Raw genomic sequence first — 25,983 nt, 5'->3', positions numbered from 1 at the left:
AACAAGATAGCATTTGTCTTATTTTTGATGTATGTATTGGAGATGACACAATGGCAAGCTACAGAGCAGTTTTTAATGATGTCTTTCCTCTGTATTGCTCTCTCTCTCTCTCTCTCTCTCTCTCTCCAGTCTTTGCTTCTCAGTATGTGGCTCTTCAGGGAGAAAGAAATTCTCAAGAACCAGGAATCAATTAACTACCTCCACATTACGTTATCTCTCTTAAACAAGATGAAAGGTGAAGTGCCTAGTATTAGTTATCAATAAGCCATATTGTGGTTTACTTTGCCAAAGTTATTGGAACTGTTTGAAACATGTTGGGTGGGGGCCGGATTCTTAACTGAGCCGGTCATTTCAACAACCGAAGGACAGAATGGGCAATGACTGGCTCACCTGGATTTTCAAAGCCATTGGATCATCAACAGAGCTCATATGATGAGTGTTACGGAATACTCGCCACTTCCATGGCTAAATGCAATTATGACAACACTCAGTTCCCGTTCTCAAGGGCAGAGCACTTGATCAGCACTCCTGCCACTGTACTCAGTATCCACCTCTCCATTATCGTCACACTGTGGCTGCAGTATGTACCCTGTCTTCAGGATGCACTGCAGCAACTCACCAAGCTTAATTCAAAAACACTTGCCTTCCCTGCAATCTCTGTTAGAGAAAAGGATAAAAACAGCAATGTTGTGAGAGTACTTTCATGCTCCCTTCAAGTCTTACACCATCCTGATTTGAATATATACCATATACATCGTTACTGGCTCAATATCCTAAATTTACTTTTTACCCGTCAATTTTTTGTATAGATACAATTTGGGAGATTTATTTTAGGTAGAGAAATAATTGTAATTTTGTGTTTTTGAATTAATTAAACTCATCCATTACTTATTTTCAATGAACGCTGTAACTGAAAAAAAGTGAAAGATCATGGGTGTCCATAAAGTCAATTTTGAAACCACTTACTCTTTTAATTCTGATTTGGCGTTATTTATCTTGCAATCAAGAAAAATGAGACTGTGTGAGCCTGTAGCCCTTTTAATGTTGAATCCCATAGAACCATAGAAGTTCCAGGTCATCATAATTCTCTGTGGGGGAGGGGGGATCTTTATTTCCCATGTTTTTGTTTGTCAATTATTTTAAATCTGTGGCCCATGGTTAGTAGTCCACTTCCAAGAAGAAACTGTTTCTTCCTATCTATCATAAGTCTTCATAATTTTGGAGACCTGTATTACCCTTAATCTCCTCTGCTCTTAGGGGAACAATTTCAGCTTCTTCAGTCTTCCCACATAACTGAAGCCCCTCATCCCTGGTATCATCCTGGTACACCCTCTTGTATACCCTTTCCAAGGCCTTAAGGCCTTTCCTAAAGTGCGGTGTCAAGAATTGAACACAAATAAGGCCCTTTTATTCGCCTAAATATACACGTACTACTCCTTATCTTGAACTCACCTTTGAGAAGAGAAAGGGAGCTTTGATAGAGGTGTTCAAAATCATAAAGTGTTTTGATAGAGTAAATAAGGGGCAACTGTAAATAAGGGACAAAAGAACCAAAGGTGACATGAGGGAAAAAAAATTACACAGTGAGGCATTCTGATCTGGAGTGCATTGCCTTAAAGATTGGGAAAAGCTGCTTCAATAATAACCATAAAAAGGAAATTGGAAAAATAATTATAGGAACTAAGAAAGATGGGGGAGTGAGAGTAATTGGATAGCTCTGTCAAAGAGCCAACACAAGGACAGCAAGCCAAATGCCCACTTTACTGTGTCATTCTATGATTCCAGCACTTTACTGTTGTGCTCTATTCTCCTATTTATAAAATTTAAAATTTTACTAATGCTTTCGGGGCATTATGGTCAATGTTAATTACAAGGAGGGAGTTCATTTTAGGTGGGTTAGGGAAGATTCTGTAAATCCTGGGAACACGGAGATCCTCTTGAATTTAATGACAAGACCTTACGTTTTTATTCTGTTTTCCTCTAGAAACCAGTTGGTTTGACAGGCTGACTGTTGGGGACAGTCACTGACAATTGTTGCTGATCGTAGCATGGCAAAATCATGAGTATCAGGGGCTGGCGACAGAATCGTGGAGGTTAAGGAGGAGTTGGCAAAGTCCGTGGGGCATGGCAAAGGTCATTTCGCAGGGTGTCGTCAAAGATTGTTATCTTAGATGGGTGGGATCGACCAATTGTGGCAGAAGCTTTGGCTGGGGGGAAGCACACTTGCTCCGTTTGGACCATAAACTGTACTATAAAGCTCGGCCACGTGGAATGCGTGTTCTGTAATATGAGAAGTCTTGGACGCTACCGGTGCCCAAGAGAACCACATGTGCAGGAAGTGTCACCAGCTGCAGAACCTTGAGCTCCAAGTTTCTGAGCTTGAGCGGTGGCTGGGAGTCACTGTGGCGCACCCATGAGACTGAGAGCCCTGTGGATAGATGTTCAGAGAGGTGGTCACATTGCAACTTAGGATCCTAGAGGTAGAAAAGGAATGGGTGACCGTCAGGTAGTGCAGGAGTTCCCTGGGGTCCCACTCGCCAATTGGTTTTCCATTTTGGATACTGATGAGGGTGTTGCTTCCTCGGTAGAGTGCAGTCAGAGCCAGGTTTGTGGTACCACAGGTGGCTCTGCTGTACAGGAGGGGAGGGAGAAGAGTAGAAGTGGTAGGGCCTTCGTTAGTTAGGGGAACAGGCTGGTGTTTCTGTGGCAGACATGACTCCAGGATGGTACGTTGCCTCCCTGTTGCCAGGGTCAGGTCTGTCATGGAGCAGCTGCAGGACACTCTCTTCTGGGGGAGGGCAATCAGCCAGAGGATGTGGTCCACGTTGGTACCAATGACTTGGGTAGGTAAGGGATGAGGTCCTGAAAGCAGATTTCAGGGAACTAGGAAGGAGATTGAAAAGCAGGACCTCTACAGCAATAATCTCAGGATTACTCCCAGACTCATGTGCAAGTGAGTATAGAAATAGGAGAACGGATTGAACATGTGGCTCGAAAGCTGGTGTAGGAGGGAGGGAGGGCATCAGATTTCTGAGGCATTAGGACCGGTTTTGGGGAAGATGGGACCGGTACAAGCCGTATGGTCTGCACCTGAATAGGACTGGGATGAATATCCTCACAGAGATTTGCTACTGCTGTTGGGTGGGGTTAAATTAGATTGGCAGGGGGCTGGGAACCTGAGGGCAAATTCAGAGCAGGGATCAGGAGATGGAGAATTAGTGAGTGACACTGAAAGAAGAAACACAGGTTAAAAAGTGTACCACTCGGGAATTTGGCAGTGCTAAAAGGTGTATATGTAAATCCAAGGAGTGTAGCAAATAAAGCCGATGAGCTGAGGGCATAGATAGGTACAAGGCAGCATTATATGGTCGCCATATTGGCTTAAAGAGGGGCAAAAATGGTAGCTCAACATCCCTGGGTATAGAGTTTAAAGGCAGGATAGAGAGGGGGATTAAAAAAAAGGTGGGGGTATAGCATTATTGGGTAAAGAAACAATTACAGCTGTGAGAAGGGATGATATACTAAATGAAGCATCAAATGAGGCGATTTGGGTTGAGCTCAGAAATAAAAAAAGAGGTAGCCACATTGCTAGGAATGTACTAAAGCCTCCCAGATAGTGGAAGGGGGTTACAAGGGCTTATATGTAGACACATTTCTGAGTGCAGAAACAATAGGGCAGTAATAGTTGGAGTCTTCAACTATCCTAATATCAGTTGGGATACAAACAGTGTGAAGGGCACAGAGGGCACAAAATTCTTGAACTGCATTCAAGAAAACTTTTTCAGCTAGCATGTAACAAGCCCAATGAGAGGGGAGCAGTTCTTGATTTAGCCTTAGGAAATGAATTTGGGCAAGTGGATGAAGTAGCAGTGCGGGACCATCTTGGAGACAGTGATCATAATACAGTTAGATTTAGCATCATTACGGAAAAGGACAAAGGTAGAACAGGAGTAAAAGTTCTAAATTGGGGGAAGACAAATTTTACAAAGCTGAGAGATGAACTGGCGAGAGTGAACTGGATGCAGCCAATAGAAGGGAAAACAGTGTCAAATCAGTGGAAGGCATTCAAAAGTGAGATTCTATGGGCATGGGGTAGACATGCCTCCACAAAGAAAAAGGGTACGACTGCCATATCAAGAGCTCCCTGATTATCCAAAAGCATACCGGGTAAGAGAAAGCAGAAAAAGAGAGTTTATGACAGTCACACAAAGCTTAATGCTGTAGAAAGCCTGGAGGGGTATAGAAAGTACAGGGGTGAAGTAAGAAAGGAAATTAGGAAAGCAAAGAGAGAATATGAAAAAATATTGGCAGGTAAAATCAAAGAAAACCTGAAGACGTTTTCCCAGTACATTAAGAGCAAGAGGATAACTAAGGTAAGGGTAGGGCCTATCAGAGATGTCCACGGTAACTTGTGCATTGATGGTGAAGATGTAGGCAGGGTTCTCAATGAGTACTTTGTCTCTGTCTTCACTAAAGAGACGGATGATGCAGACATTCTAGTTAAAGACGAAGAGTGTACAATATTAGATACAATAAGCATAATGAGAGAGGAAGTACTGGAGCGACTGGCATCCTTGAAGATGGATAAATCACCAGGGCTGGATGTTTTGTATCCCAGGTTGTTGTTTAAGGAAGCCAGGAAAGAAATAGCCGATGCGCTGAGGATCGTTTTCCAATCCTCACTAGATACAAGCAAGGTACCAGAGGATTGGAGGTCTGCAAACATTGTTTGTAGGGGAGGTGCTGCCATAGTGGTAATTGTCACTGGGCTAGTATTCCAGAGGCTCTGGGGACCTGGGTTTGAATCCCACCACAGCAGGTGGTGAAATTTGAATCAATAAAAATCTGGAACTAAATCTGAAATAATTGTTGATTGTCGTAAAAAACTCACCTGGTTCACTAATGTCCTTTAGGGAAGGAAATCTGCTGCCCTTACCTAGTCTGGCCTACATGTGACTCCAGACCCGCAGCAATGTGGTTGACTCTTAAAAAATGCCCTCTTAACAAGGCAATTAGGGATGGCCAACAGATGTTGGCCTAGCTAGCAATGCCCACATCCCATAGGCCATAAAATTATAGGCCAGTCAGCCCAACTTCAGTGGTGGGCAAATTATTGGAAGTAATTCTGAGAGACAGGGTAAACTGTCATTTAGAAAGGCACGGATTGATCAGATATAGTCAGCATGGTTTTGTTAGGGGAAGATTGTGTCTTACTAACTCAGTAGAATTTTTTGAGAAGTAACAAGGGGGATTGATGAGGGTAGTATAGTGGGTGTTGTCTACATGGATTTGAGTAAGGCATTTTGACAAAGTTCCACATAGCAGACTAGTCAGAAAAGTGAGATCCCATGGGATACAAGGGAAGGTGGCGAGTTGGATCCAAAATTGGCTCAGTGACAAGCCAAAGGGTACTGGTCAATAGATGCTTTTGCGAGTGGAGAATGATTTCCAGTGGCCTTCCACAGGGCTCAATATTGGGCCTCTTGCTGTTTGTTGTATATATTAATGATTTGGACTTAATTATGGGAGGCATGATTGGGAAATTTGCAGATGACACAAAAGTTGGCTGCGTAGTTGATAGTGAAGAAGATAGCTGTTGTCTATAGAATGATATCAATAGTTTAGTTCAGTGGGTGGAAAAGTGGCAAATGGAATTCAATCCAGAGAAGTGTGAGGTAATGCATTTGGGGAGGGCAAACAAAGCAAGGCAATACTCAATAAATGGGAGGATCTTGAGAGGGGTTGAGGAAGTGAGAGATCTTGGAGTGCACGTTCACAGGTCCCTGAAGATGGCAGGACAGGTGGATATGGTGGTAAAGAATGCATATGGAATGCTTTCCTTTATTGGACAAGTTATTGACTACAAAAGCAGGAATGTAATGCTGGAACTGTTTAAAATGCTGGTTAGGCCACAGTTGGAATTTTGTGTACAGCTCTGATCACCGCATTACTGGAAGGACATAATTGTTCTGGAGAGAGTACAGAGGAGATTTACAAGAATGTTACCAGGGCTTGAAAATTGCAGCTATGAAGAAAGATTGGACAGGCTCGGGTTGTTTACCTTAGGACAGAGGTGGCTGATGGATGACTTAATTGAGGTGTACAAAATTATGAGGGGCCTAAATAGGAAAGACTTGTTTCCCCTAGCTGAAGGGTCAATTTAAGGTGATTGGTAGAAGGGTTAGAGGGCACATGAGGAAAAACTTTTTCACCCAGAGGGTGGTGGGCATCTGGAATTCACTGCCTAAATTGGTAGTTGAGGCTGAAACTCTCAACTCATTTAAAAATTACCTAGATATGTATTTGAAGTGCTGTAACCTGCAAGGCTACGGACCAGATGCTGCAAAGTGGGATTAAAATGAGCAGCTAGCTTTTTTCCTCTTTTCATGGCTGATGTAGACATGATGGGTTGAATGGCCTCTTTCTGCCCCATATCTTTTCCATGGTTCTAAAAACTTTATTCTGCTTGATGCGGCTACACTTGCCTGCATTTAGTAGCCAGGCCTCCTGGGAAACACTGTGGTCAGCATTGGACTTAAATTAGGTTCCCTACTTCACCTTGGGGTTGGGCTCATGTTTCACAATTTTCAATGTGTAAACACCCCCACCCCACCCCACCCTCAACCTTTCCCCCAAATATATATTTTGTTTATACAATTAGCATTTACTTCATTTCAAAGTTAGTACTGCAAAGTTAAGCATATGTAGCTGTGTAACCAATGGATTTCATTTTCGAGTGCTAACTACCATTGGCATGCATGCAGAACTGCAGCTGTAGTGCTCGTGTGCATTTGCCTGGTAATACTGACCCATGCATAGGTGGTTGCATTAAAAACCACAAAATCTGAAGTGTTTATCTCAAATTTGAAATTCACATTTCCTTGCAGGTGCTATAGATACTTCATGGGACCTTCAGTCAGTGTCTCCATGGTGGCAACAAATGCGCACTGCGTGTGCACAGGCAGAGAATATTGGAGCTGCATTGTTAGCTGCACTTGTGGGAAGGAGCGTAGCTATCAGTACAACAAATAGCCTGGCTGAAAAAGATGTGAGTAGAATTGTTACACTTGTTCAAACAAAGCAATAAGCCATTCATTCTATAATACTGGTTGTGGCAATACTCATCACGTGATCTGCTGGTGAAAGATGGCTGTTTTGCAGAGCTCATGTGTGTTGTCACCTATAGTTATGATAATTACTCTGGATATTTTTGAAATCCTGTGCCATGCCTGAGGAATATTATTCACTTCTGTTTGAAAATTGGCTGGCTGTTATTTGGAAGCAAAACAGAAGAAATTGCTTCTCTATATCCCTGGTACTTGGGGGAACTGCAACAGTTCAATTTCAGTCTAGAATCTAAATTGACACACTGCTTAATGAGAGAATTAAACAATATAAAAATTTGCATAAGTAAAGAAACAGCTGAGATTGAAGAAAACTTGTCAGGAATCAGACTGTTAAACTAATAATCTCCGGTGTTAGAAATGATTGTTTGAATGCTAGATTTGAAGAGCTGGGCAATCTGAACTAATTTCTGTTACTGGAATTTGAATTTAGTGGGGTCCAGTGATTTTTCATTTTGTTACCTTTCTTAAAGATGGTTGGACTTTCATCCAGTTTTTCTTCCCCTGTGCTACCTTACACCAAATTTTGTTTTCCTCTTCTGTTTCCCAACAGCTGGTAGTTATGACTTCAGATGGAATGACTGATTCTTGGGAAGCACTGTCTCTTGATATGGAACACTGGAATCTGTTGCTGAGACAGCTTGAGGATTGCCTTATATTACAAACGTTGCTGCACAGCAAAGGGAGCAAACCATCCAGCACCGCCTATCATCATTCTGAGCCATTTGCCAGCATTTCTGTAAAAAAGCTTTTGGAAGGTGGTCGAGGTAGGAGCTCTACTCATTGCATGTGCCCACAAATCTTTGTTCGTGGGTATTCCAAGGCCCAGGGAATGGTTTCTGATGTTTTCCAAACTTATGAGCAGTACCTGACTTGAACACCAGTAATGCTTCCATAAGTGGTTCCTGGAGTCATTAAACAACAAGGAAGAATAAAATTGATGGTATGGTCACGGGCTGTAGTTATACTCTTAAATATCAAGCTGAAACTCACTAATAGCAAGCAGTATGAGATTCCTGCCTGGAAATGAAATACTGAAGGGTCTCACATTTCTTGGCTTTATTGTGTTAGAGTCAGATTGACATAGGTGTTGATTCAGCCTCAGAAATCACTTCGTGGCTGGGCAGTTGTATATTAATGTTCCTGGTATATGGCCCACCACTCCTGTTTATATTAATGCCAATGTTTGACTTTTAGTTCCTACTTTGTTATTTTAATTTTGTATTCCCAGTACTGCATTCTCGTTTCTTTTCCTCCTACTTGTCAATATCTTAATTTTCTTCTGTTCTTTCTAATCTTTGACTTTGGTTTCTGGATTTTGTCTTTCTAACTCTTATTAACTAATTTTCTCCTTTGCCTTCTCACTTAATTTTCTCCAGTTCAATATTTTTTGTTTCAGCCCTGTAAGCTAATTGCCTCTGCCTTTAGGGACATCTATGCCAGTGACAAATGATTCCATTTACTCTCTTTAATTGAAATACTGGTTCTCAACTGAAGGTTCACTCATGTCACTGCTCAATTTCCATGGTTGTAATAATTTCAGAGAAGCACTAAGGTATATCTGCCTATGTGTGAAAATGAGAGGCTTAAAACTTGAGACTCTGTTGAAGGGTTCAAATGCTGAGAATGGAGCAAAAGTCATGCCTATTTGTTCCTTAACATCTGAAAAATTACAAATGTGTAGTTAGTTACTAATGCTAAAGGTCAAGGAATGATTCATAGAACATGTTGAAGAGAGCAAGCTTTGGTTAACCACTCACCAGCAGATGCAAATTTTATTTGTTCTTAGCTGTTTGTTGGTTTTGCAAACATTACATGTTCATCTAGAATTCCAAGAGAAGAGCCTTGCTTAAAAAAATTATTGAAAAAAATGACAATTTGATAAGCTGTTAATCTGAGTATTGCTGAAAAAAGACACATTGTCGAAGCTTGCACTCATCAAGACAATGCGTAAAAATACCTAATGTAAAGGGAACAACAATTTATACTTCAAGAAGAGAATATTGATTGGTTGGCAAGTGGACTCTGATTGGTAGAGGCATTGCCATGGATAATGCACCAGTGAACTGATGAACTGATGAACTTGACAGTTAACTGCCAAGCTTTGTTTAAATTCAAACCCGAGAGGTTGACTCTGGTCAAGGCATTACCATGGGGAATGAACCAGAGAATGGCTGTTGCCTATTCTGTTTAGTTGAAACGGGCGCACTATGTGTACGTGTTTTCTGTTTGCAAAGACCAGGGTCCTGGTACATTAATACATCCACCTGGGGCTTTGCTTTAATGCCTCATCCAAAAGACAGCACCTCTGATGGTGCAGTGCCCTTCAGTGGAGTGTCAGCCTTGATTTTTGTACTCAAGCTGTGGAGTGGGACTTGAACCTGGAACTTTGTGACTTAGAAGCAAGAGTGCTATCACAACTGACAATAAAAATAAGAGAATAAAATTTGCTTTGCTGTTTGAACAGATGCCATTGGTAGGCCTTGGATCGCGTGCCAATAACTATTCTTGACAAAAATGGTTAAGTATTAAAGTTTGTCTGTATGTAATTGTATTGAAGAATTGCAATGTTGGTTTGAAATAAGTTATATTTAGTGTTTTAATTTGATACTATATTTCTGAACTAAACACTTATTAAGTCAAGATAACTGTAGATAAGGAAGGCCATTCACTCCACCGTACTTGTGCTTTTTATCCCCCTGAAAACCAATAAATCTCTTACCTCTCCTAGCACCTCCCCTGAACTGCAGCATCTAATTGTCTCCAAGTTGAGAGTTTTGTCTATGACATCTTTTGGCTATCTCCACCTATCAGTGGCTCTCTATCCAGCTCTACCTGTCCCACCACCCCCTAAACCAGCTTATATTTCACCTCTTTTCTATTTTTACTTAGTTCTGTTGAAGAGTCATACGGACTCGAAACATTAACTGTGTTCCTCTCCGCAGATGCTGCCAGACCTGCTGAGTTTTTCCAGGTATTTTTATTTTTGTTTTGGATTTCCAGCATCCGCAGTTTTTTGCCTTTATCTGAGAGTTTCCAACAATGCCTGCTCTGCCCTCATGGGCAAGCTGGTGTCTCTATTAACTTTTCAACAGCTGGTTAAACTAATGGTTCTGTCTTAGTACCCCTTTTAATATTGGTACTATATTAACCTTTCTCCAGTCCATTAATCATTCCTGCCTTTAGTGAGCTGTTAAATACATAAGCTAGGGGCTCAGTTCACACATTCTCTATTTTTTCGAACACTTTGGAATGTTGTTAGGCCCAGTAGCCCCATCATATTCAAGACCCCTTATTCTTTCATGTATCTATGTGCATTCAATTTGACTTCCTGCATTTTAATATCACCTGCACATTATGCAAACTGAACATTATCTACTGAAGGGAAGACTGATACTAAGCAGTCATTTAAAACCTCTGTTATATCTTCAGAGTTGACTAATTTGCCTTGTTGTGTCCTTTACTGGTCCTGTAGAGGATTTTGTTGCTTTCTCAGTCCGAATATAACTTTAAAAAAGACATTGTCGTTGCTGTCACAGCTATCCTGTGTCATAATTACCCAATCCAGAACCATCTGAATTTAAATAGTTGAAATACAGTAACTAAAGATTGTGAATCTTAATTTAGTGTTTGAAAACATGTTAATGAAAATCCAATATTGCCTTTAGTCATAATCACCATTCTAGATTCCACCAATGGGGAAATTCTGAGGGTGACAAATTATGGGCAAGAGTATGTAAATGTATTTTGCCTATTTCATAGTATATTTTAAAAGTAGTAGTTTGAAGTGCTAGGTATTAATGTAAAAGCGAACAAAATTTAGATAGAGAAATAATCACATGCCATACCATTCATCCCCTCCTTTAGCAAAATCATGTGTTCTGCTAGCCAAGTTGCTATGATACTCGATTAGACATGAATATGTTGTGTTTCATTTTATTTGCTTCTTACAATAGAATTTGGTTAGTTTTAATTTTCTTATTGATGACATTTGAGGCCAATTATGAAACTCTATTCAATCCTTCTGTATACTTTTCTGAAACACTGAATTACTGAAGATAAATTTAACTCCTTGCTTTATGTTCCATCCATTTGTTGTATTCATAATTGGTTCTGGTTCATTGAAGATTCTGACTTGAACACTGTGAACTCCTCTGAGTAATCTAGCACCCAAAAAAAATAGCAATATGTCGAGCCAGTATTTCCAAAAGGTTTTAAATTTTATTAACTTACATGTATTGTTCTATGGGATATTGTCATTAACAATCTGTATCCATTTACCTTTCTCAGGAGTCATTGCTGATGGTGTGGCAAAATGGATTTTCAAACTGGATCTTGTTCCAAACATTCTGAAACAGGCCCATCAATCTAAGAGATTAGAAAATACAGATGAACCGATAGAAGGGGAAAGCATTCTTTTGAGTGAGAAGTACAAAGAGCTTGGCCTGGAAAGGATACTCAGTAAGAAGAGCCTAATTAAATTTGTTTTATTAGTTCCCATGGAACATTAATGATTATATTGCTTGATTATGAACTATAAGGTTACTAAAAAGATAATACATTAGAAGTCTGTTCAAGTGTTCTGAATCAAATAGATAATGAAGGACAGTGAAATTTGTTTTTAATCTGTTTGTGAGACAGACCATAACTTGTGGTTATTTCACTGCTCTCATGATACAATTAATAATCCTAGATGTAGCTCCTCAGCCAGTATTAGTGATGAGCATTCATTCTCTAGTATCTACATATTTATCCACCAATACTGGGCTTTCTCTTGGTTATTCTCCAGCCAAGTGAGTAAGTGGGCAGTCTCCTACCAGCTCTCCATAATGAATGCACTGTACATAAACATTAAGAGGGTATTTGAGAGCCTAAATGACATTCCCTCTTATTGATGATCTTTATTTTGCTTATTGCTTTAATTGTGTGTCTAACCTCCGGTTGAAGATTTCTCCTAACAGTATTGTTAAAATTGGAATTAGTCATGTGGGGAAACCGCTGGAGCAAGTCAACGTCCTGGTACACATATATGTCTTGTGAAACTGTTGCTTAACTTACTATTTTTGTAAAAGTTTAACTTTTTAAGGAGCTTAATAACATTTTCAATTTTAAAAAATTCATTCATGGTATATGGCCATTGCTGGCAAGGCCAGCATTTTACCCATCTGTAATTGTCCTTGAGAAGGTGATGAATTCACTGCCTTGAGCCCCTGCAGGCGTGTAGTGTTGGTATGCCCACATTGTTATTAGGGAGGGAGTTCTAAGATTTGATCCAGTGATGATGAATGAGCAACTATATTTCCAAGTCAGGGTGATGTGTGACTTGGAGAGGCACCTGCAGGGGTGTCCTTCCCTTGTCCTTGTAGATGGTAGAGGTCACTGATTTAGAAGGTTTTGTTGAAGAAGCCTTGGTGAGTTGCTGCATTGCACCTTGTAATTGGTTTACACTGCAACCATGGTGCACCTGTGGTGGATGGGGTACCAATCGAGCAAGTTGCTTTGTCCTGGATGGTTTGGAATTTCTTGAGTGTTGTTGGAGTGCACTCATTCAGCATAGTGGAGAGTATACCATCAAACTCCTGACTTATGTCTTGTAGCTTTGTAAAGGCTTTGGGGAGTCAGGAAGTGAGATATTCACCACACAATACCCAGCCTCTAACAGCTGAAGATGGTTGGTCCCGGAACACTGCCCTGAGGAACTCCTGCTGTTGTGTCCTGTAGCTGAGATGATTGGCCTCCAACAATCACAAGCGTCTTCTTTTGTGCTAGGTATGACTTCAGCCAATGGAACTTTCCCCCGATTCCCATTGACTTTAATTTTACTAAGGCCTCTTGACGTCAAGGTGCATTTGACCCAGTCACTTTAACCTCACTTCTTGAATGCAGCTCTTTTAGTCCATGTTTGTACTATGGCTGTAATGAGGTTTGGAGCCAAGTGACCTTGGTGGAACCTAAGCTGAGCAAGTTATTGGTGGTAACTGCCACTTGATAGCACAGCAAGCGAGCCCCAGGAGGGCAGAGGAAACGCTTCAAGGACACCCTCAAAGCCTTTTTGAAAAAGTGCAACATTCCCATTGGCATCTGGGAATCCCTGGCCCAAGCCTGAAGTGGAGGGGGAGCACCTCGGAAGGAGCTGAACAGACTGACTCTCGTCGCCAAGGGCTAGCTGAAGCCAAGTGCAACAGTGAAAGGAGCACGTGGCAACCCGGGCACCCCACCCACTTGTTCCCCCTACCACTGTCTGCTTCACCTGTGACAGAGACTGTAGGCTGCGCACTGGACTCTTCAGTCGCCTGAGAACTCATTTTTAGTGTGGAAGCAAGTCACCCTTGACCTCGAGGGATAGCCTAAGAAGAAGAAGTGAGTAACTGCCACTTGATAGCACTGTTAATGACATCTTCCATCACTTTGCTGATGATTGAGAATAGACTGATTAAGTAATTGACCAAATTGGTTTATCCTGCTTTTTTATACCGGGCATACCCTAGGCAGTTTTCCACTTTGTTGGGTGGATATCAGTGTGGTAGCAGTACTGAACAACTTAATTAGAAATGTGGCTAGTTCTGGAGCATAAGCAGTACAACCTGGTTGATTTCAGGCCCATAGCCTTTGCTGTATCTTTATGATCAGCAATTTATTACATTATGTTGGGTGAACCTAATTGGTTGAGGTCTGGCTTTATGGTGGTGGGGACCGTGGGGCGGCAGGGAGAGGCCAAGAAGGATCGTTCACTTGGCACTTTTGGTTGGAGGTAATTGCAAATGCTTCAGCCTTGTCTTTTGCACTCACATGCTGGGCTTCGTCATCATTGTAGGCGGGAATGTTTTTGAAGCCTCCTCCTCTTGTTAGTTGTTTAATTGTCTTCCACCATTCACAATTGGATGTGGCAGGATTGCAGTGCTTTTTGTTGTGATCTCTTGGTTGTGGGATTGCTTAGCACTGGCTCTGGTCAGCTGTATCCACTGTTTAGCATGCATGAAGTCCCTGTGTTGCAGCTTCAGCAAGTTTGCATCTCATTATTAGGGATGCCTGGTGCTACATGTTCTACACTTGTTATTGTACCAGAGTCAGCTCCCTGGCTTGATGGTAATGATAGAGTGAGGGATATAGCAATTACGTACAAACATGCAAACATAAGCATTAGGAGTAGGCCAGTTGGCCCCTCGAGCCTGCTGTGCTATTCAATAAGATCATGGCTGATCAGATTATAACCTCAACTCCACATTCCTGCCTACCCCTGTTAACCTTTGCTCCCTTGCTTATCAAGAGTCTATCTACCTCTGCCTTAAAAATATTCAAAGACTCTGCTTTCACCACCTTTTGAGGAAGAGAGTTCCAGAGACTTGGGACCCTCAGAGAAAAATATTTTCTTCATCTCTGCCTTAAATGGGTGACCCCTTATTTTTAAAGTGTTACCTAGTTCTGGATTTACCCACAAGAGGAAATATCCTTCCCACATCCACCCTTCAAGACCCCTCAGGATCTTATGTTTCAATCAAGTCGCCTCTTACTCTTCTAAACTCCAGCCTGTCCAACCTTTCCTCATGAGACAACCTGCTCATTCCAGGTATTAGTCAAGTAAACCTTCTCTGAACTGCTTCCAGTGCATTTACATCCTTCCTTAAATAAGGAGACCAATACTGTACATAGTACTCAAGATGTGGTCTCACCAATACTCTGTATAACTGAAGCATAACCTCCCTCCTTTTGTATTCAATTCCCCTCACAGTAAATGATAACATTCTATTGGTTTTCCTAATTACTTGCTCTACCTGCATACTAGCCTTTTGTTATTCATACACTAGAACACCCAGATCCCTCTGCATCTCAGTGCTCAGCAATCTCTCACCATTTAGATTTTTTTTATTCTTCCTACCAAAATGGACAATTTCACATTTTCCCACATTATACTCCATTTGCCAGATCTTTTCCCACTCACTTAACCCATCTATAACTTTTTGTAGCTTCCTTATGTCCTCTTCACAACTTACTTTCCTACTTAAATTTGCTGATGACACAAAGATATAAACCATAGCTTCAGTCCCTTCATCCAAATCATTTATATAAATTTTACAAATTTGAGGCCCTAGCATTGATCCCTGAGGCACATTACTTGTTACATCCTGCCAACCAGAAAAAGACCCATTTATGCCAAATCTTTGCTTCCTGTTAGCTAGCCAATCTTCTATCCATGCCAATATGTTACCCCCTATACCATGAGCTTTTATTTTCTGCAATAACTGTTGATGTGGCACCTTATCAAATGCCTTTTGGAAATCTAAGTACATCCACCAGTTCCCCTTTATCCACAGCACACGTTACTTCTTCAAAGAACTCCAATGTATTGGTTAAACGTGAATTCCCTCTCTCAATACTATGTTGACTCTGTCTGAATACCTTGAATGAATCTAAGTGCCCTGCTATAATGCCTTTAATAATAGATTGCCAAATACCTGTTCAATTCATCTGCCATCGCTCATCTCATGAGGTTACAGATTGAAGTGGAATCCATTTCTGCTGAAATAAAAGCTGGAAATCGGAAATAAAAACAAAGTGCTGGAAAAATGCAACAGGTCTCACCACATCTGTGGAGAGAGAAACAAAGTTAATGTTTTGAGTCCAGTTTGACTCCTTTTTGGAACTCTGCGGAAGGTACATAGCCCTTCATGGATGCCCAGTTTTGAGCTGTTAGATCTGTTCTGAATCTATCTCATGACTATGCCAGGCTGTTGCTTGACTAATCTGAGAGGAGGCTCTCCCAGTTTTGGCATAAATCCCCAGATTAATTTTGAGGAGGACTTCTTAGGGTCCACTGAGCTGAGTTTGCTGTTATCTTGCCTAGCGCCGGGTGGCATGTCCGGTTTTATTCTTATAGGAGCAGGAGTAGACCACATAGCCTTTCAATCCTGCTCTCCCACTTAATATGATCATGGTCGATCTTCTGCTTTAACTCCACCTTCCTGCCCACTCCCCATATGCCCTAATTCTCTGTCAGACCAAAAATCCGTCTATCTCAGCCTTAAAAATATTCAGTGATGGAGCATCCACAGCCCTCTGGAATAGAGAATTCCAAAGCTTTAAGTGAAGAAATTTCTCTTCATCTCAGTCCTAAATGATTGGCCTCTTATCCTGAAACTGAGCCCCCATGTTCTACAATTTTTTTTCATAGTGATTTCATACAACTTGAATGGTTGCAAGGCCATTTCAGAGCTCAGTTAAACATCAAATACATTGTTGTGTGTCTGGAGTCATATTAAGGCCAGAATGGATAAGGACAGCAAAATTCCTTCCCTAAAGGATATTAGTGAATATATAGAAAATTTTACAAGAGAAGCAGCCACAGCGTATCCAATCTTTCCTGTTAGCTAAAGTTCTCTAGTCTTGGCAGCATCCTCCAAAATCTCTTCTGGAACCTTTCCAGTCCAGTCGCATCTTTTCCGTCATGTAGTGACAAGAATACACACAGTATTCAACCTGTGGTTTAACCAGTGTTGTGTACAGCTTTAGACCAACCTCCCTGCTTTTGTATTCTATGCCTTACTTAATAAAGAAAAACGTGCAACATGCCTTCTTAACCATCTTATTTATCCTACTACCTTTCGTGGATCTGTGGACATACACTCCAAGGCCCCTATGTTTCTCCACACTACTCCATATCCTCCCATTTATTGTGTATTCCCATGCCTTGTTACAACTCCCAAAATGTATTTCCTCACACTTCTCCAAATTGGATTCAATTTCCCATTTTTCTGCAACTGACCAGATCATCTATATCTTCCTGCAGTTGAAAGCATTTCCTCCTCTGTCGACCATACAACCAAATTTTGTACCATTTGCAAACTTCTTTATCGTGGCTGCCACATTTGAGTCAAAATCATTATTTTAAGACAATGCTGTAAATGCATTAATGCTCTGTTTCTGAATGTTACATTAATTCTAAGTTACAGTATCGATATTTGAATATTTATGATTTTGCTTAATAGAGACTATATGCTATAATAGAGAACCTCTGTCCACAAGATACTAGTTTGCTCGTGTTTTTAAAGGTTTTTATCGTTACAGAATTGCTTCAGTTGGTTTATGAACGATTCCCCTGCAGTCTTGAATCAGATGTTCTTCATGCTCATTGTTGCTGGGAGTATGTGGTGCAATGGAACAAAGATCCAGAGGTAAAGACAATACACAATTCTTCAGATTTGATTTTGAAATATTGTACCTTATTAAAATCACACATTAGCTTCTTTATGATGCAATAAAATAATGAGTGCCTGAAAGCTAAAGAAGTTCTCCAGGAGCAGTTAAAATTCAGTATTCACATATGTTCTTGGTGTTGTTTGTATTTGTGTTATAAAAAGACTAATAATTGAAAAATTGTACTTTAGAGGGATAATCATTGTTACGGCAAGTGGCAAAGATTATTTTCAAGAACATCCCTGTATTATTATGTCAATAGTGTTTTTAATATCAGATGAAAAATTATATTTCAAAGGATACATTTCAAAATAATTGTGCCTTTGTCTTGGAAAATACTGTAACAGGCAACTCTCAGAACTCCCATTAGTTTAATGAATGCTCCAACAGCAAATGTTGATTAACTCAGTATTTGAATTTCATTATGCAGAGCCTGAGTTCTAGCCATTAATGTCAAATGAGAGAGAATTCTGCAGGCTGACAGTGCACCGTTAAGCTTTTCTATTAATATTCTATGCATTTTGGGTATACATAGAATCTTGACGCAGAGCTCAAGCAGTTTTTTTGTTCCAGTCATAAACATGGAGACCTCACCAAATTGTTAGAATTCTTTATGGTCATCCTTCTGCTGTTGTCTTGTCGGGCTGACAGTCCAGCCCCACCTCTTCATAAATCATGACGGGTAACTGTGTGAGTTTCATCTTTGCAGATTATCACTTATGTTTCAGTTAAATATTGGGAAGACTGAAATGCTGTCCACCACAAGCCAGTTCCATTCCCTGGCTGCTGTTTTGAGTATAACAAGACTGTTTGAAATTGTGGTATCCTAGTTGACCCTGAGCAATATTTCCAAACCCAAATCCTCCTCATCACAAAGACTGTCAACTTCCATCTTTGGAACATTATCTGTTCCTGCCCCCAAGTCAGAACATCTACTGAAACTCTTATCCATTACTTTGTCACTTCCAAGTTGTCAATTACAGTGCTGTCCTGATTGAGCTTCCATGCTCCACTCTCCATCAGTTCTGACTCATCCAAAATGTTATCTTTTGTGTTTTACTGTGCAGCAAATTCTATCCACTAATCACCCCTGTGCTCACTTTGGCTTCCTGTCCACCTTCACCTCAAATTTAAAATATCATCTTTGTGTTCAAATCACTTCATGGTCTTGCCCCTGCCCATCTCTATAACCTTCTCTCGTCCTACAGCTCTGAGAACACTTTTTTTATACTTCTAATTTTGACCTTTTGAGGACTCCCTCCCCCCACCCTGCCCCACTCACCAATCCTTTGAGCCGTCATTTGTGACCTGCCTTTCACTGTCAAGATCCTAAACTGTGGAATTCCCTCACAAAACCACTCCTACTTCAAGGTTCTCCCTGGCTATACTTTTAGCCTCAACTCTTTAAATTTACTCCTTTTGGCTCAGTGTTGTTTTTTATCTGAGTATGTGCCTGTGAATTGCCTTGTGATATTTTTCTATGTTAAACCACCTATCTTAATGAGCATTGTTGTTGCATGCGTCCATAGAGGTTTCACTGAAAACTTTATACAGTGGTGCGCACTTTGGATGACGTGTGATTATGAATGTACAATTATTTTTAATATCTTTTAAAGGCATTTAATACTCACTGCCTATATTCTGTATAAATTGCAAATGGTCGTTTTTAATGTCTAAAGTTTATACATAAAATATAATTTAATAAATATTTAACTTTTTCACATGGGCTTTTCTGGTTTAAAAATTAACGAAATGTGATTTCACAGAGTATGCTTTGTCTTGACTTCTAGGAAGGCCGTTTTTTGAGCATATCTGTGGACCATCTGAAATGCATTGGCAATGCTCATGTTCAACGTGGTTAGTACTTGTTATGGCTAGCATGGTGTACACACTGAATAAGTACATAAATGAAGGAAATATTAGTGTATCTGGGAGTCAAGCCTCTATAAAGATCGGAAATCCACATTTAGGACAATGCCCAGGGATCCTCAGTTCTTTTAAATCCCAGTGCTATTATACTCCTTAACTCTAGAACCCCAATCCCAGTTCCATGAAGTCCATTGCTACCTCCCCTCCCCTACTGCTTTCAACTTTCTGTTCTCGCAGCTGTTGAAAGCTTGCTACCTAAGAGCAACTCTCCCCATCTACCACTATCATCTTCACATGTATCCCTCGGTTTCATAAAGAGAAATAATGAGTATTAAGTACATTAGTAATCCATCATTTAATGATGTTCAAGACCACTAATAGTTTTTTTGACAGAAAAATGTACAGAATCATAGGTAAGATCCAGAAATACCATGCAATTTCACTTATTCAGCCACCTTAAACTTGCCAAAGACTTTGAAAATCAAGATTTGCTATCTTAACCAGGCAACCTACATCAACCAACCCAGTAACTTCCTCAAAGATCAAGCAGTTGGTGAGGCAAGACCACACTTCTCATTGTATTGTGCATGGCTATTATAAACAGTGTATCATGTGACTTGCTGAGCAATGATGCAGAAGGAATAACAGCTATCCTTTCAGAAGAGTGAATTCCAAAATGCAATGAAAATTTTTTATCAGTTGCTGACAGTGGCAAAAACACGTGAATAGGAGCACTGTGATTTGCTGCAGCAGTGTTTAAAAAAATCTCGTTGTGCAATGGTGTTACAATACCTGAGGACAGGAACCATTTAAAATGTTGGCTAGCACGGAGATCAAGAACAGTAAAAGGGAGCAGCAGCAGGTGAACAAAATGTACTGGGGGAAGACATGATGAGAGATGTGTTATGATTCTGGACCAAACTTCCAAGTTTTTGGGAAGATCTGACCAGGGACCAATATCCTTTTTGTTTAAGATGGACAGAGTTTGAGATTCAAAACACTTGCTCAGTGAATAAAGCCACACGTTTCCATGGGTTTTGAGCAAACAAAAATAAACTTTACTATACAGGGTCAGAAAGATAAAACAATTTACAATATCTATCTTATACTCTAACATTCAGGATAAATATGAGGTACATGTGAAATAACAAGCCAATTGTGGTCGAACACACCACACTGCACAATAAATGGCAGATGAGACCAAGACAGATTCCACGGATTTCTCAACAACCTACCCAGATGTCCGTAAACATTGTGAGTCAACCAATCTCATTGAAAATTTGTCTCTCTCACATGGCATTCTAGTCTTCACCTTTGAAGATCTGGCCTTGGAATTCTCTCCAAAAGTCACTTCAACTCGGACGGCGCCAGCTCAGAGTTTCAGTCTCTTCTCCTGAGATTCCATTGCCCTGGATTCTTGAGTATATACTCAAGCATCAGCCCTCAAGCACAACTTCAGCTTTTCGGCTGCGTCAAGCAGAATACTACTGCTCCAAAGGGACACCTTTGGGGCATTTGGAAAGTCAAAATGCAACCCATCAGAGTCAGCATGGTTTTATGAAGAGTAAATAGTGTTTGACTAATTTGCTAGAATTCTTTGAAGATGTGACAAGCAAAGTGGATAATGGGGATCCTGTAGATGTAGTACATCTGGACTTCCAGAAAGCCTTTGATAAGGTGCCGCACAAAAGATTAATACACAAGATAAGATCACACGGAGTTAGGGGTAAAAATTAGCTTGGATAGAGGATTGACTAACCAACAGAAAGCAAATAGTTGGGATAAATGGGTCTTTTTCTGGATGGCAAGATAGTGTTCGGTCCTTGGGCCCCAACTATTTATAATCTATATTAATGACTTGAATTCAGGGACAGATGGTACTATAGCTAAATTTACAGATGACACTAAAATAGGTGGGAAAGTAAATTGCAATGAAGAAATAAGAAATTTACAAATGGATATGGATAGGTTAGTTGAATGGGCCAAAATTTGGCAGATGGAGTTTAACGGGGATAAGCGTGAGGTCGGAAGAATTAAAAAGGCGACTTATTATTTAAATGGAGTAAAACTTCAGAATGCTTCAGTGCAGAGGGATCTGGGTGTCTTCATGCATTAATCGCTGAAAGCTAGTATGCAGGTACAGCAGGTAGTAAGGAAGGCAAATGGAATTTTGGCATATATTGCTAAAGGAATAGAGTATAAAAATAGGGAAGTGTTCTTGCAACTATACAAGGCATTGGTGAGACCGCACCCAAGGTACCAGGACCAGATGGGATGCAACCAAGGGCATTGAGGGAAGTGAGAGTGGAAATTGCCAAGGCAGTAGTGATAATCTTGCAGTCTTCCTTAGACACAAGGGAGGTGCCAGAAGACTGAATGTTACACCCTTATTCAAAAAAGGGTGCAAGAATAAAGCTGGCAACTACAGACCAGTCAGTTTGAGCTCAGTGGCAGGGAAACATCTGGAAACTATAGTTCGGGATAAAATCAATAATCAGTTAGACAAGTGCAGGATAATTAAGGAAAACCAGCATGGATCATTAAGGGAAAATCTTGTTTGACTAACTTGGAGTTTTTTGAGGAGGTAACAGACAGAGAAGGTTGATAAGGGAAACACTGTTGATGTGAGGCATATTGATTTTCAAAAGGCATTTGATACAGTGTCACACAACAGACTTGTGAGTAAAATTCTAGGCCTTGTAATAAAAGGGGAAGTAGGCACTTGGACAAGATTTTGGATGAGTGACAGGAAGCAGAGAGTAGTGATAAATGGTTGTTTTACAGATTGGAGGAAGGTTTGTAGTGGAGTTCTTCAGGGGTCAGTGTTTGCTCTTCCTGATGTATATTAATGACCTATGTGCAGGGCATGATTTCAAAATTTGCAGATGATACAGAGGTTGGAAATGTCAACTGTGATGAGGATAGTCTTGAATTTCAAAAGGGCATAGACATGTTGGTGGATTGGACACACAATTGGAAGTTTAAGTTCAATGCAGAAAATGAGAGGCAGGAAGAATATGGTGTGATAGTGTAAAGTAAAGGGAGAGACTCTAAAGGAGGTTCAGGAACAGAGGGACTTCGGTGTATATGTACATAGGTTATTGAAGATGGCAAAGCGTGTTGAGCGAGCAGTCAATAAAGCATATAGTATCTAGGCTTTATTAAGAGGGACATTGAGTACAGGAGTAAGGAGGTCATGTTGAACTTGTATAAGACACTAATTAGGCCTCATCTGGAGTACTGTGTACAATTCTGGGCGCGATACTTGAGGAAGGATATGAAGGCATTGGAAAGAGTATAGAGGAGATTCACAAGAATGATTCCAGGGATAGAGAACTGTAGCTATGAGGATAGATTGGAGAGGTTGGGACTGTTTTCCTTGGAAAAAGGAAGGCTGGGAGGAGACTCGATAGAGGTATTCAAGATCCTGAGGAATGGGCAGGGTAAATAGTGAGAAACTATTCCCACTCAAGAGAGCATCAAGAACTAGAGAGCACAGATTAAAAATATTTGGCATAAGGAATAAATGTGATATGAGGAAATTTTTTTTTCACCTAGAGGGTGGTGGGAATCTGGAACAAACTTCCTGAAAGGGTGATGGAGGCAGGTTCGATCGAAGTATTCAAAAGGGAATTGGATTGCTACCTGAAAAGAAATAATGTGCAAGGTTGCAGGGATAAGGCAGGGGAGTGGGACTAGGTGGAATGCTCTTTCAGAGAGCCAGTGCAGACTCGATGGGCTGAATGGCCTCTTCCTGCACTGTAAAGATTCTGGAGCCTTTTCCTCTGCTCCTCTCTTTTTTCCTTAACTGCCTGGGACACTCCTCTGCAATGATGTGCCACTCCTGGTCGCATAACCTGGGTTTTGGCACTGTTTTTCCCTTTCTGTGCAGGCGGACTGGCCATACTTGACCCACAGAACTTAAAATGCTGAACTGTGCTTGCACAGCCCGCTCCCAGACCACAAGTGTGGAAACTCTGAGGCCTGTCGGGACTTGGAATTCCTGGCTTCTGTTATTGCTGAGAAGATAAGTTGGCTTTCAGAACAGATGGGAGAGAAATAATGCAGGTTCAGAGCCTGGCTTGGTGAACATGGATGGGGTGAGAGGTTGGGTGAAATGCAGCAGCAGCAGCTGTCCAGATGATCTCAATTTCAGTAACTAGGCTCTTCACATTTGTTGGAGGTGAGGGTGGAAAAGGGAAGAGGGGACAGATTTAAGAACATAGTTGGCATTAAAGAAAATAATATTGTTGCTGAGGCTTATAATGATCCAGTGAATGGTTTTAGCAGACTAATATCTGGAATGAGTGGGTTGTCCTATGAGGAAAGGTTGGACAGACTAGGCTTGTATCCACTGGAGTTTAGAAGAGTAAGATTGATTGAAACATATAAGATCCTGAGGGGTCTTGGCAGGGTGGACGTGGAGAGGATGTTTCCTCTTGTGGAAGAATCTAGAACTAGGGATCACTGTTTAAAAATAAGGGGTCGTCCATTTAAAAGAAAGATGAGGTGAAGTTTTTTCTGAGGGTCGTGAGTCTTTGGGGCTATATTCCTGAAAAAGTGGTGAAAGCAGAGTCTTTGAATATTTTTAAGCTGAGGTGGATAGATTCATGGTAAGCAATGGGGTGATAGGTTATTGGGGGTAGGTGGATGCAGATTTCAGTTCACTATCAGATCAGCCATGATCTTAAATGGCAGAGCAGGCTTGAGGGGCTGAATGGCTACTCCTCCTCCTTGTACGTAGGAGAATTAGATGTGATAGGGCTTCATGTGGTCTTGCCAGAGCTGGTGATGGATGACTGTGAAATCAGTACATCGGGCAACCTCCAGATACTAGCCCTATACAGAGAAACCAAGTACATGTTCCATGTGAACTAAAACATGATTGTAACATGTCAAGGAATTCCTTATCATCTCACCAATCTCCCTTTCTTAACTCTGATGTCTTGCCTCCTCTTTCACCTGAAACTACTTAGTCAAATTTAGGTTCCGCTGTTATCACAACTGTAGAAGCAGTTCCAGTCATTTTGATGAATGGGACTCTCTGTGAGCCTTAGAATATTGCAGAAAAGATGAGGATGAAGATAAGGATGAGGAGGATAATTCACCACACTAATGGTGCCTGGCATCGGGTCAGATTTCACAGTACACTGATGATCCTTTCCGATGGGGTCAGATTTCATATGCATACTTGTGATAACTCAATCTTTCTACCACTTCTCTTGAACTCTTGCTATCAAACTGCTTGTCCACCAACAATGAATAATAACTTTCTTCAGCGCAACATGGAGGATGGATTGAAATTATCTAAACCTGCTACAGTCTCTGCTCCATGCTGTTTCTTTAACTTGAAGCTGATTGTTTGTGTTTGATACCCTGCTTGACTGTTTGAATTTTTTTAAATCCTATCCAAGATTGTTCTACCTCCATAACATCCAGTCCTACCTCAGTACCTCTGCTGCTGACATCCTTACATTTGCTTCCATTATCTCTAAACAGCTACTGTAATGCCTTCCGTCCTCTGTAAACTCAAATTTATCCAAAAAACTCCACGCTTATACTGTCCCACAATTGTGCTCGGCCATGAGCCCTGTTCTTGCTGAATTACACTGCCTCCCCATGTCGCCCCCAAAGCGTTAATCCTCATGCTCACCTGTAAATCCTTCCCATAACTTTGACTCATCTTTTCTTTGCACTATCTTCCAGCCCTATTCCTCCTCGGAAGCATTCACCTCCTTTGACTGGCCATCTGTCAGCCCCTTCCCTTTGTCCCATCACTATCGAAAACCCCAAGATCCAACTATTTGAAAGCTTTTGGTCATATTTCTTCTTTTTCCTTCTTGGCTCAGTATCCATTTCCCCTCTGTCTTTGTGAAGTGGTTTAGGAACTTGCATTTATATAAGACCTTTAATATAAAACAAATCATTGTTATTAGATAATATTCTGCTGGGTGAACAATGAATTTTATCAATGAGGTGCCTATACAGTTAATAATGCAAATTACCACTTTGTTTCTATTCTCTCTAAATGACTTAAGACTCTTATACTTTGCAGTTTGAGGTTTGCAGTCTTTTAATCAATTTTATAAAGAAGTTAAATTAAACAGAATGAAGAATGATCACATCAGATTTAGAACATAGAAAATTAATGGTACAGAAGGAGGCCATTCTGCCCATTGTGTTTGTACCAGCCTAATATATAGCCCTGATTACAGATCTGTTACAAAATAATGAAGGTGCAGAACCCTGTGCACTTTTTCCCTGTAGACTTTAAATGGCTTGCATGCTTGATAAAACGTTTCCACATGAAAAAATCAAATATTGTTTTTTGTTTGTTTTTCACCCATGTGGCAATATCTCAAGAGTGAAAGAATCAGGATGCCTGGATTCAATATTTTACTCTTTGTTTTGAGTCCAAAATCGTTTCTATTTTCTCAGGTCAAATAAACAGGGAGGTGTCAGAGCTAATGTTTCAGGTCAAAAGCCTTTCATCAGAACTTTAAAAGGCCAGCAGGGGGAAAATATTACTTCTAAATTGTAGAGTAAAGGGTTAATTGTTACGCTAATAAGACAATTATGTTAATGATGTTACAAGCATGACATCTATGTCAGACGACCAAGAGGCTCCAAGAGAGCAAAACACGGAGCTGTCTGTGTCCAGAGAACCATGTGCTTACCATGAAGCCTTTATAAATAGTTCTTTATATAGTTTGTCCTGAAACTATTTATCCTGACTATCTCCACTCACTCATAGAGTAAGCGGAACCTCATTGAAACATGGTAATAGTGAAAAACATAA

General features: G+C 40.6%; 1 protein-coding gene across 2 annotated transcripts in view; it reads left to right on the top strand.

Annotated features, from left to right (window-relative positions):
* rab3gap2 (RAB3 GTPase activating protein subunit 2 (non-catalytic)) overlaps positions 1–25,983 on the top strand; it is a 108,627-nt gene that overhangs the window by 71,202 nt on the left and 11,442 nt on the right. For both annotated transcript variants that reach the window (XM_041180146.1, XM_041180155.1), the window contains 6 exons: positions 130–235; positions 6,888–7,048; positions 7,678–7,891; positions 11,415–11,585; positions 17,187–17,293; positions 19,106–19,172. In XM_041180146.1, coding sequence (XP_041036080.1) covers positions 130–235; positions 6,888–7,048; positions 7,678–7,891; positions 11,415–11,585; positions 17,187–17,293; positions 19,106–19,172 — 826 coding nt within the window. The remainder of the gene's footprint in view (positions 1–129; positions 236–6,887; positions 7,049–7,677; positions 7,892–11,414; positions 11,586–17,186; positions 17,294–19,105; positions 19,173–25,983) is intronic.

The sequence above is a fragment of the Carcharodon carcharias genome, chromosome 2 (genome assembly GCF_017639515.1).
Source record: "Carcharodon carcharias isolate sCarCar2 chromosome 2, sCarCar2.pri, whole genome shotgun sequence".
Lineage (NCBI taxonomy): Eukaryota > Metazoa > Chordata > Chondrichthyes > Lamniformes > Lamnidae > Carcharodon > Carcharodon carcharias.
Note: the sequence above shows the minus strand (reverse complement) of the source record. Positions and strands in the feature narration are given on the sequence as shown.